Below are 12,070 nucleotides of genomic sequence, written 5' to 3' on the forward strand. Positions count from 1 at the left end.
GTATTAACATTTATATAGCTGCATTCAAATCCTAGTTGATCCTGTCAGAGTGGAAGCACTGAACAGATGCCGGCCCACCTACAGTATGCTGCTGCAGCTCAAGCTCAAGCTCAGTTACAGTTATGTCTGTTATTGGAGGTAAACTGGTGGAAGGGATACTCACGAAGCTCTGAGAGGGAATTGTACCCTGAATAAAAGACACAATGTTCATATGTAAGCTTCATGATCAGATGACCAGAAATCACTGTCAGCAGAGATCCTTTGGGTTTTCTCTGGTGTACAGTGAGTGTTGTTGTTGTTAACAAAAAAATGAAATAACGACAATTTTAAAAGACTTAAAGGCTCCTTTATACACTGCTTCCCCCAACATGAATTTATGCTACTAACATAAAAAAGAAAAGCACTTTAATATATCTGATTTCATACTGACTTATTCTGAGTACCTGTGTGTGCACCAGGGCGTCATTGAACAATATGAACCAGTGATTTGAGAACCGCCCGGCGTTCTGCGGAGTCAGAGATCGGTTGCTGCTTTCACAGACCACACGACGCCTAGGAAGACGCAGGCACTCCTGAAGAACAAAATCACACACATAAATTTCCTTAATAAAACCCGGAGTACTCTGGTAGCTCATAAGCTGCAACACATGTCTCATAACTTAATGTGTTTTCACACAGGATGTGGAAGAGGCTGCACTCTGAAAACCATTACTTTCAACAGACTGTACTGCACAATGATGGGTTTCTGCTTTGCAGAGCAGCGTGCAGTTCAGATGCTCTTGCAGACACCTTGATCAAAGTGCAACAAATTTAAATATACGGTGATTTATATTTGTCTGGGAATTTGATGAATTTACAAGAGGAAACCCTTGGAAACAGGTTTCTGTGCAAGCAGACACCTCAGGTGTGTGTTTTTACACACCAGTTGCTCTACAGATCTATTATAGTTCTTTAACAACTGAAGAAAGGAGGTGCAGAAAAGAGACTGACATCCAACTGAAAGTATTCAAAACTGTACCTATTTGTTTTGTCTTTGAACAGTATGCTACACCCATCAGTGAGAACTACCCTATTACTTTAGCCAATGAAATGCAGGGCAGGGCTGTTCAGGGCAAGTTAATACTCTGGGAATCAGCTCAGTTTGAAAAGGAGCACTTAGAGAGTGCTGCCAGGAAGGCTAGTGGCTCTAGGGAGTGAAATAAAATTTAGAAGCACACTTGTTGTCATGGGTTAAAACCTCAAAGGAAAGCATAGTGACTAATGTGTATAGACTAGAAAAAAATTACAGGATGCAGGCACATAAAACAGAGTTGTGCTCACAGTAGTTTTGCCAGAGTGGGTCTTCCAGAACAGGAAGGTGGTTTCAGCCTCCTTCTTCCTTCTTAGCAGTGATGAAGACAGGGACTCGCAATCTTTATGACCCTGATCAAGGGACTTATACTCCACAGTTAACTGGGGAGAAAAGGAAAGACAGCACGACAGAGAATTTTGTACACCTGAACATATAAAAGACTTGAAGTCAATATAGTGACATTAACAACCACTTGTTCTAATGTTGCTCAGTCATGGGAACGAAACAGAAAGTGAGGGAACGGAGCAAGGGAAAGAGAGAAGAAAAAGAAGGGGGAAGGTCAAAAAAGTGCTTGAGACAAAAAGAGAGAAGAGAGATTTTCTCACCACATCATAGCAGGCCGCCAGTTTGAGCAGGGCTCGGCTGTACTGGTGGAGCTGCTGCAGAGGCCAGTACAACATTGAAACCAGATCAACATCACCACTGGCTGACTGATCTGATACGGACAGCTGAGTGAGCAAAGTCTGCCGAAAGCCTAAACTCTCACTGGGCAGGAACAGAGACAGGCAGAGACAGATACACTCTTAGAATAACACGTCTGTCAAGTGACTGGGATAAGTTTTATGCTTTTAGTTTAGTCACAAAAGAAGAAAACATACAAGAACATGTATTTGCAAATGAAGAGAGCTGCACTCCTACAGTGAGCACTTAAGAAAAATAAAAGTGCTTACAGCGAGAGTTTGTGAAGTGGTTGGAATCCGCCCATTACTTGGAAATCACCAAGTGAAGAAAAAAACCTAGAGTCAGACAGAGTGATTTTAACTTAGATTTTACCCCTCAGTGACACACAAGATACACCTTTACAAAGTCAAGTGAACTTGCAAGAGCTTAAACCCTCCATCTCAAATTAGAGGCATTTGTACTATTAAAGATCATTTGAAATATGTTTGTCTTCCTGGCTTGTTTCTTTTAACTATCTATAAGCTTAAACAAGATGTGATGAAACCTAACCTGATCACAGCGTAAGTATGTGTGATCCCGAATTTCAGGAGGGTTTGCTTGTATGTAAAGTAATTCTAGCCACAGCACTATAACTGCTTTGTAATGCATGAATAAACAAAGCATCATGAATGTGCAGCTGACAAATCAGCAACAACTGTGTGATGCGATCATGACAACATGGATCAAAATCTCTGAGATATTTTTCCAGCATCTTGTTGAATCTATGCCGCAAATAATTAAGGCAGTTCTGAAGGCAACCTGCTACAAGTAAGGTAACTAATACAGTCACCAGTGAGTGTAAAAACTGAAAAAAAAAAATGGAGAAAAGGGGATAAAAAGGCATCACAGGGATTACTGACATAAACATGAGTATGTCTGTTCATGTTTTCTTTGAGGGAATCACATGATGGGACTTTTGTTTGGTGAGACAAAAAAACCCAACTCACCTTTTGTATGTGTCAATGAAATACTCTGTGTGTGTCAGCAGGGGAAGGGTAGTGACATCACAGCCCTGCACGTTATGCAGGAAGTAGGTGAGTGCTGTGGCATGTTGGCCAATCAGGGTGCTCAGCTGAACAAAACTCTCACAGAGAGAGAAGAAGAGATGAGAGCACTGCTCACCCAACACTGGACACAAACTTTCTGCAGATGAGAAAACACACACACACACACAAACACTAATTTTAATAAATGTTTTAATTAGGCAGAACGAGGCAGTAGATGCTCTCTGACCTCTTTTACGCAGAGGGGTGAGGAGGATCTTCCTGACGCTGCTGCACCAACAGTACAAGTGTCTCTCTCTGGAGGCCAGCTCGTGGATAGCCGAAATAAAACCCATGACATTGTGGTCTGCCAGCACCGCACAGCTCTGACCTCCACTGCACACACTGCTAACGTAACCCATCTACACACACACAGCAAAAACAAGAGGGTAACATTTAGGTTACAATTACAGTTAGAGTTAGGCTGGTGTGAGTAAGAACTTCCATCTCATAAATATGTTCGTGCTTTAGCGGAAAAAATGCTCCACCCATCATTTTCCTTACTGTCTGTGTTAAGTTGCGCTTTGGACCTACAAACCTCAATGCAGAAGGGCAGCAGGGTGGGCATGACTGTATAACGCTCCACTCTGTTGGGTGACCTCTTGCTTGAGCTTTCACTCTGGTTTAGCCTCTCAGTTTGCACTGGCTCCTTCTGTTGGCCGCAGTACAACAGGACTGGCTGCACACAGTCTCCATCAGCCAGGAGCAGGGTGTGGCTCTGACCGGCTGACAAGTCCCAAACACGAAGCCCATCAGACAGCTATGGTGGTCCACCCACAACGAAACAGAGTAATATTAGGAAATGGATGGTGTTGCTATGTTTTCCTACATTAGCGAAAATAATAATCTATGTGAATGACTAAATCTTTGGCTAGAAGTGTGAAATGTGTGAATTAAATTTTAAAAAATGGGATGAGATTTCTGTACCTTCGCCTGCTGAGGGACAGTGACGGGGCTGTTCACGTGGCCGAGTTGTCCACACATGTTGCTGCCCCATGAGTACACCTACAGCACAGAAGAGATGAAATAGGGGGTGAGCATGCACTTACATACAAGTAATGCTTGAAACTTGAGACCTTGAAAAATAACATGATTAAAGTATCATAAGACAGTTAATTACATCTTATTTTTAAGATTGAGTCACAAATGTTGATGTTTAATTAGGATGTCTATTAGCATTTTGTTAAAGCATAACTCATCTTTCTGGACTTCTCATTAAAACATACAGAAATGTTAAGCTCATCTCAGCATGCAAGTACAAGTAGCAATATTTAGTAGGGTAAGGTCTCCAGAGCTTGGGAGCATTTAATGTCAAAGGGGGTACTTAGAAATGGCACCTGTTTGTCTAATCATGCTAAGCGTGTGCCGTTTTTGTTACCTGGCACTGAGCAGTGAGAGCCAGTGAATGGTGCGAGCCTGCAGCAACTTTGATCACTTCTTCACCTGTTAAAGACTTGATGCATAGAGGCTGGAGTCTGGACACACAAACACAGTTCACTCGAATCTTGTGGTTATAATTTCTTTCTTTACACATTTCCAACTAATTCAATTGAGCATTTCATCCCAAAAGGTTGTATCTAATTGTCTTTTAATGTAATTCTGTTCAATTCACCTTTAAATAATAATTATGCTTATTACATCATCATAGACATATCGTAAATACAATATAGACATTTTAATTTTAAATATCACTGTTACACTTTATTTTTGGTCCCCACCTGGCGAGCTGATCTCCATGACCAAGTTGTCCCTCAGAGCCACGGCCCCAGCTCCAAATCTCTGTCTCCAGAAATGGCAGGCCATCTTCTGCCTCCTCTGGTGCTCCAGCCGGAGCCCCACCAGCTGAGGACGGCCTGCAAGCACAAGGGTGTCGCCTCCGAGGAGACCCTAACGGAAAAATACACGAGCAGAGTAGAGTAAAACTTTAATGTCCCTGTGGGGGAACCTGCTTTGCAGAGAGTAGTCCATGTATAAAAGATGCTTGGGATTCAATATGATGGTTTGTCGTTACATTAAGACTACCACACCAGCAAATCACAGAATAAGAAAGCATTGACTGAATAAAAGAAAAAATACACTAGGTGAGGACATTCAAATAACTGAATCCTCACATAATTGTCATATTTGAGCATTTATCTATATTGTAAATTGAGTTTTTCATTAAAATTACATAACTCTAGTACAAAATGTTTTTTGTCAATGTTTCAGAATGATCTTGAAATCCTAAAAAAGCCTAGATGGACTTGAGCAATCTTTGAGTAATATGAATGTTATTGCTACAGAATACAATCTGCAGTGTTTCCCACAATCAGCTGAATCAACATAGCTTCAGGATGATCCATTGAAAATGAATTCAGACTGGCCAAGGGGCGACTCAACAGATAAAGACGCCAGTATCTCCCAATATTTTGAGCATAAACTAAGGAAGGGGATCGTTATTGCTTGTGAAAACAAACTTTCGTGGCTCTTCTGAGATTTTAAGAGATGTCATTAATTCAGAAAATTCAGTGTTTATGTCTTCTCTGCAAACAAACTGCATCAGAGTTCAGTGCAGTGTTATTGACCATGCTACATGAGCAAACGCAAACAAACCGCACCCACAAGGGTTTGCATGAACACACCCTAACGACTCACAGAGCTTCACTACTTCACTGGAATCAACATGTGCCACCTTGTACCTACAAAATACTTAAACTAACCGGGAGCTGAGTCAAGCTGTTGAACCAGGATAAGCAGGCACAGAGCAGAAAGTCACAACATCAATAAAAACATTCTGCTATTCAATATATCTAATATATTATATTTTTTTTAAACAAGGCTTTTCAGCAAAAACCTAAAATGTCAACGTGGTTTTCATTTCTGCGTCGGCTGACGAGACACTTTCATTTTTACGCTCCTGAAACTCCTGGAAAACCAGAAACTGAGAGTCTGCCGGCCCTTGTATGGCACAATCAATGTATTTCATACAACCCTTATTAAGTAAAGTTATTTGAAATCATTAGCACAGTCATCAGAAATTACCAGTACTAGTATTGGGATAGAGTTATATAGAGAGAGTATAAGGTGTTTGCTAAAATGGGAAAACTGTGTAAACTTGAATCCTAAAAAAATGAAGAACTCTAGGTCTAATTCCACTGAAAATGCAACATGAAAAAGTGAACTGAAATAAACCCATTGCGGGTTTACTTCTTATTCTATCAGGTAGTGAAATTGGAGAAGCAAAAGTATGTGGCACAATAATCCATTCATCTCGATTGTGTTGTTTTAATAGAGGCTAGAAGGTAACGTTTTAATTAAAATCTGATAAAATGCCTGTTAAAATATTCTTATCATATTCCAAAACAGCTTTCCTAAGATCCTCTGATCCAAACAAAACAAAGGAGGTAATTTATTACAGGACACCAAATGTAAAATTAGATGTCCAGCAAGCTTTACAACATTTCATGACTTATTACAATAAAATTCTCACAAAGTTCTTTCAAGAGTTGAGGGCTAAAGACTTGGTTGAATTAGGTTACGCGAGAGTGTGGCACTTACTAGTGATGATTAAACTTAAAGGTAATATTAAAAGTAAGATGATTAGTAATGCATTATTATATCTTCACAAAGACAGCCAAACAAAATTAGAAATTGTGTGGGTGCTGCTCATCGAATGTATGTGATAAACTGATCATCAGCAGCTGTCACCACCTCTACAAATGCAGAAGTTTTGGCAATTTTCTGGTCTGGAGCATTCAGTTGTGTGTTAACACAATCCCACAATCTTCCCATGAGTGGACGTCCCAAGGAATTCACCCAAAGGTCAGACTATGCAATGCTCAGATAAGTTAGGCCTCAGTTAGCATGTTAAAATATTGCGTTCATGAAGAGCGGTCCAAAATTCCTCCACAATGATGTGAGAGACTGATCCAGTCATACAGAAAATAGTTACTTCAAGTTATTGCTCCTAAAGGAGGTTTTACAAGCTACTGAATCATGAAGTGCCCTTAATTTTTAAGATGGCTGCAAACAGTCCTGTGAAAACTTTCTTTGCCCCTCCTCCCCGTACACAGAGTGGATCAGGCAGAGGGCCACTTGTAAATGAAAGTGACCCAAAGTATGAGAACGGATAACCCAAATAATCTCATACTCTGCAAAGCACTTACACATGTCCCCAGTAATGCAAGGGCCAACACTGACTGGACAGGACAAGCAGTTGTCAAGATAAGCACAAAACAGGTAGATGTACAGAGAGATTTCTCAACTTATTGGTGAGACCAAATGACATTTTCAGGCTACTTGAATGTCATTTTTTATAGAGATTGAGAAATGCTTTAATAATGAAAAAAGATATATTCAGAAAGCAAGAATAACCTTGATTGACTTATCAGTTTATTGAACACATAAGCTCAAGTTTTAAAAGATATGTTGGTCTTAAATGCGTCAAAGTGAAATGCAAACACAGGCAGGAACTGCGCTGTGTGTTCTGTTGCAGGTAATCGACAAAAGTGCCAGATAGCGTATAAACGTGTTCAGTCCATACTGCTATATTTCACTAATTACTAATGTAAAAAGTTAAAATTCATAATCAAACACAATCCTAACAGCAGTTCCTGTAGTTCCAAAGCTAGAACTACAGGAATTACCTCTTGTTTGTTCATTTCAAATACAAGTACAGATGCAAAAAACTAACAGCTGTGGTTTTACACAGAATCAAATGGTGTGTCTGTTTTTTTGTTAATAGCTTCTCAGTGTCTTGATGAAAAGCTATGCTAACAGTCTCCTGGCTCCATATTTTGAGTTTGGGGAATCTTCTCATCTCACTCTTGAAAGTAAAGTAAATAAGCTCATTTCCCAAATGTACAGTTAAGCTGTTCACACCCTATCATTCCTACCGTGGGTGGGTGTTCCAGGAAGCGAGCTTCTCCTGCTCGTTGCCGTTTTCCCCTTCTGGTGTATGTTTGTGAGACTAGAGCTCTTCAGTCCCTGCAGGGACGGCTTTTCCTTCTCCAGACAGAGTCGAACTTCATTCAGACACACTGGGGAAGAGGAGTGTGACCCAGACAGTCCACTGTTACTGTGGAACAGAAGGTCAAATGTTAAGCTGCTAATACCCTGAAGATAACAGACATCCTGGCAGGGCGTGTATCTGCATTAGTCGACGATTATTATTCATGCTTTGCAGTTCTGGGACACGGTTTTGAAACACAGTCTTACTTGTGCATTTGTCTCTTTGTATTTAAGTCATCTTTGTAACTGGAAGTCAGCAGGTCAGAGGAAGGAGTTGAGGAAATGCAGCTGTCGTCTGGATAGAACAGATAAGAGAAGAGAAAACATTACAGAAAGCAGCAAAAAACAGCAATTGAAAACAAAGGAATGAGTGAAGGATGAATCAAGAAGAGAAAAACAGTCAATTATATTAATTGTTACATTAAATGATAAATTTCAAAACATCGAAGAGACGAATATCACAAACCTGAGGTGTGGCTGCTCAGTGAGTCAGTGTCTTGTTTATCTAATGACTGATCAGAGAGTTCCTCAAGGAGATTTTGCAACTCCAGGTCTTCAGAGAAGTTCTTGTTGGTTCTCCAGCCTGACAGCAAGTGCACTTTTGGGCTGCCGTCAGTCTCTGTTACACTGTCAGTTTGACCCTGAGATTCAAGGGTTGGGCTAAAGTTTTCCAGTGGAGGAAAGGCAAGGAAAGACAACTATGAGAGTTAGGAATTATTTTTAAAATTAAGTGAGTTATGTAGTAACGTACTGTTTAGTGTTAGATTTGCTGTCATCAGAACCAGGACTGCTGCTTGCTGATGTTGCTCCAGCCCGGAGCCTTCGTCTGGGTCCTCGAACTTGGAAAGACGTCTGTGAACACAAAATGACAAGGGGTATCACACATTGTTGAGAAAGCTATGGTTCCTGATTATGTAAATTACTTGTTTTTAGTCAATTTTCAACAATTACACACCTGTAAAATGTTGGAACTGGACATTATTCAGATTAACAGGATGTTGAGGCTTTATATACACTCACTAATGCGATAAAACATCATGATTGCACCGCCTAACACACTGTTGGTCATTTACATGTCACCAATAGCGACCAACAGTGTGTTAGGTGGTGACACATTCAGTAGTGACCCATTCAAATAACTCTGCTGCAAGGGAGGGAGGGAGGAAGTGGCCTTTTTATGACCGGTCAGTTTCCTTCACACTTCCTGACTGGTAGCTCTGATTAGCTGTGCCGTACCTTTTTTTTTAAAGCTACATTTTTATTTTTTTATTTTTTTTACATTTTTTTACAAAAAATAAATAAATAAAATTCAAGAAATTACCTACAACCATATCCTTTTTGGCCTCATTACACAAGTAAAACTGAACATCAGTATACTTGTGGAATGTATGCCAGAATAACTCTCACTGTTTAGAGTTTTATTCCATGCTTCCCACTTGACCTGGTCAAAATTAGCGGATTTGGACACAGAAAGAATCACAGATAGAAGATGAGCCTCAAATTAAAATGTAGTTATAAAGAAGAGCTTTCATATGCTAGAACTTGTTTTGACCACCCATGCCACATGATGGTGTGACTCTTTAAAGTTCACCCCGTGTATTATCAGAATTTAAACATACAGGGCACTGATGCTTGTTTCTTTTTCTCTACATTTTTCTACAGAAACTGTGATGTATCCTTTAATATTGATGCTCCAAGACAGTTATAGAAAAAAGCTGAACAAAAATTATATTTTGGCTTGAGATTGTGATAATTGTAAAGTGCTCACATTTGTTTTTAAAGACTTCAAAATGCGTTTCTCCTGTACTTAAAACTCCTATATGGAATTAATAGCTGCATTCATCTTATTCTAGAGTATTCACAATAATTTGCTCTACTGTTGTAAGTACTGGCAGTTATTTTACAATTTGTGTAGTCCCCTTTTCATTATTGTTCTTTTACTTATTCCTGTTTGTATTTTTATTTACCTCTCCTTTCATCACTTCAGTTAACTCCACTCCGAGTGGGCAGTAATGAGAATCCTCAACTGCTGAGAGCTCCTCCCTTTCTGTCACCGAGTAGTGGGGTGACTGGCCTCGCTCCTTCTTCTTAGGGGCATGCTGGGTATTATAGTCCTGAGGAGGTAACCTGCGGACAAGAGCCAGGCTGTGGTATGCACCGCAGGCCACCTGCAGGAAGAAATACAGCCAGTAAAGCTAAAACAGAACATCACAGCTTTGGAGGTTTAACATGGCAATGAAATTAGATTTTACCTGAATCACATGTCTGCCTGCCAAGTGTTCCACCTTTGGACACAGAGGATAAAGAACACAAGAGTAAATGAACCATTTCATAAATTAACTAATACTTTAAAATGTCTAATATTATTAACATGTACTGAGAAAACGGTTTAACCATTTACACTCGAGCACCTATTTTCCTGTTTTGTGATATTTGTATGAGCTGTATAAATAAATTAGTAGTGACACTTGTTTAACTATTGCTACAGCAGTACTTCATGTCATTTAATTCATTAACAACTTACAACTACATTTAACAGGGAAGGTTTTTTAAATCTTCATTCATATCTATAACAGGAAAAGAGTTGTAGTATTACCTTCTGTGGTTTCCCCACAGGGAAGGTGTTGGTGACCAGGCCGAGTTGGCAGCCACTACCCCACGCCCACAGCTCGTTCTGAGCTGACAGAGCCAGGCTGTGTTCCCGTCCACAGGCAAGGTCCACAATTCGAACCACCACTGGAGGAACGACCTCACCGTCCACCACGATGACAGGACAAGGCTCTGGAACTGTGGGGTAATTTTCTGTTTCATTTAAATCATATTAAGCCTGACATAGAAGTAAATAAATGCCTCTTTTTAACTGTTTCATCTAATTTAACAAGTTTTTATTTGTCAACCTCATATCTACTATCACCATTGGTGCTTTAAAAATCAGTTTTAAGGCCTCATAAACACGTAGCTGGTAAATTAATATCAGCATTTATAAAGAACGTAAATAAAAAAATAAACCATGTTGCAAAAAATGGGAGGAAGCACTGACAGAAAATGGAAGTTTCACAACAATGGATAAAAGTAATGAGAAAAGAAAGTGTTGAATCTCTGACAAAGAACAGAAGTAAAAGATAAGCGAGAAAGAAGCTGACGGAGGTAGTGAGGAAGGAGGGAAGTTACAATGGAGAGCAGAGGCTGAACACAAGGGTAAAAGTTAGGAACATTCAGAAGAAAGGTGTTAACTAACCGGTGATGTTTGTGACTGTACCCTTCTCTGTTTGCCCACACTGTCCTGCAGTATTCTCCCCCCACATGTAGACGCTACCCTGCTCGCTCAGTGCACCGCAGTGGAAGCCGCCAGCAGCCACACGGACCACCGTCTTTCCCAGCAGAGAGACCTCTGGCACCGGAGCAGACACGGGGACGCTCAGATCCCTCCATAAAAGCTCTCCAAATGAATACACCTGACCACCTGAAAGACAGTAACATCTGAGAAGAAATGCAGTGATGAAGCATAAATGAAAGTGGGGCCTTCTTTACTACAATCAAACTTACCCTGTGCGAGCAGGAGGCCGTGGTGTTCCCCCAGGGAGACCTGCAGCACGGGCCTGGACAGCAGCACCCTATCTGGACAGAGCTGCCTGCTGTGGCCCGCTGAATGCCAAACATGGAGGAGTCCTCGGTCTGGAGATGTGGGAGCCTGCTCATCTGTGAGGCTGCAATGAAGCGTGAAAGATTAAATAAGCAAGTCTTAATAAGTCTGTGCATTCAGATGTGATCAACCTGAACAGATTCTCCAAATTCTGCACCTGGAAACCACTACTGCAGAGATTAGATGTGGTTTAGTGACACAACTTTGAGTGACAGATGGATTATATTCCATCACATCCATCTGTCAAACAATAATTATTTGCTCAATGTCTGCCGGCCCTGACACGCAATTTAGTTTTGAAGTAGACGAACAAGTCTGTGCAGCTTACACAGCCCTCATACTGAACTAGACACAAATATATGACAGGATTGGGACTAAAAATTAGCTTAGGGTATAGAACTTGTGGCATGTGGCACGTGTTTATGATATATACACATGTTCCTGTACCAATAAACAATAAATAAACAACTGAGTATAGGCACACCTAGTAAGGTTCTGATATTCCTGTTTGTATGTAATCAAAGCTGAAAATGTTACAGATACAGGATTTCTGAGTATGTTACAATAGAATTTATTGTTTCTCTGCACTTTAATGGGGAACAT

The 12,070-nt window shown here is 40.4% G+C and overlaps 1 protein-coding gene across 4 annotated transcripts in view; it reads right to left on the reverse strand.

The window, feature by feature from the left end:
• The window catches only part of LOC113007759 (alsin-like), a 30,332-nt gene that overhangs the window by 14,312 nt on the left and 3,950 nt on the right, over positions 1 to 12,070 (reverse strand). For 2 of the 4 annotated variants that reach the window (XM_026144661.1, XM_026144660.1), the window contains exons 3-22: positions 11,371 to 11,531; positions 11,063 to 11,287; positions 10,421 to 10,611; positions 10,077 to 10,109; positions 9,792 to 9,992; positions 8,576 to 8,676; positions 8,291 to 8,484; positions 8,032 to 8,119; positions 7,710 to 7,891; positions 4,554 to 4,722; positions 4,214 to 4,310; positions 3,763 to 3,840; positions 3,374 to 3,595; positions 3,026 to 3,197; positions 2,740 to 2,935; positions 2,023 to 2,088; positions 1,678 to 1,837; positions 1,321 to 1,452; positions 444 to 572; positions 164 to 187 (exon numbers count right to left, since the gene is read on the reverse strand). In XM_026144661.1, the coding sequence (XP_026000446.1) occupies positions 164 to 187; positions 444 to 572; positions 1,321 to 1,452; positions 1,678 to 1,837; positions 2,023 to 2,088; positions 2,740 to 2,935; positions 3,026 to 3,197; positions 3,374 to 3,595; positions 3,763 to 3,840; positions 4,214 to 4,310; positions 4,554 to 4,722; positions 7,710 to 7,891; positions 8,032 to 8,119; positions 8,291 to 8,484; positions 8,576 to 8,676; positions 9,792 to 9,992; positions 10,077 to 10,109; positions 10,421 to 10,611; positions 11,063 to 11,287; positions 11,371 to 11,531 (2,821 nt within the window). The remainder of the gene's footprint in view (positions 1 to 163; positions 188 to 443; positions 573 to 1,320; positions 1,453 to 1,677; positions 1,838 to 2,022; positions 2,089 to 2,739; positions 2,936 to 3,025; positions 3,198 to 3,373; positions 3,596 to 3,762; positions 3,841 to 4,213; positions 4,311 to 4,553; positions 4,723 to 7,709; positions 7,892 to 8,031; positions 8,120 to 8,290; positions 8,485 to 8,575; positions 8,677 to 9,791; positions 9,993 to 10,076; positions 10,110 to 10,420; positions 10,612 to 11,062; positions 11,288 to 11,370; positions 11,532 to 12,070) is intronic. The other 2 variants (XM_026144663.1, XM_026144662.1) reach the window with 1 other exon arrangement.

The sequence above is a fragment of the Astatotilapia calliptera genome, chromosome 16 (genome assembly GCF_900246225.1).
Source record: "Astatotilapia calliptera chromosome 16, fAstCal1.2, whole genome shotgun sequence".
NCBI lineage: Eukaryota > Metazoa > Chordata > Actinopteri > Cichliformes > Cichlidae > Astatotilapia > Astatotilapia calliptera.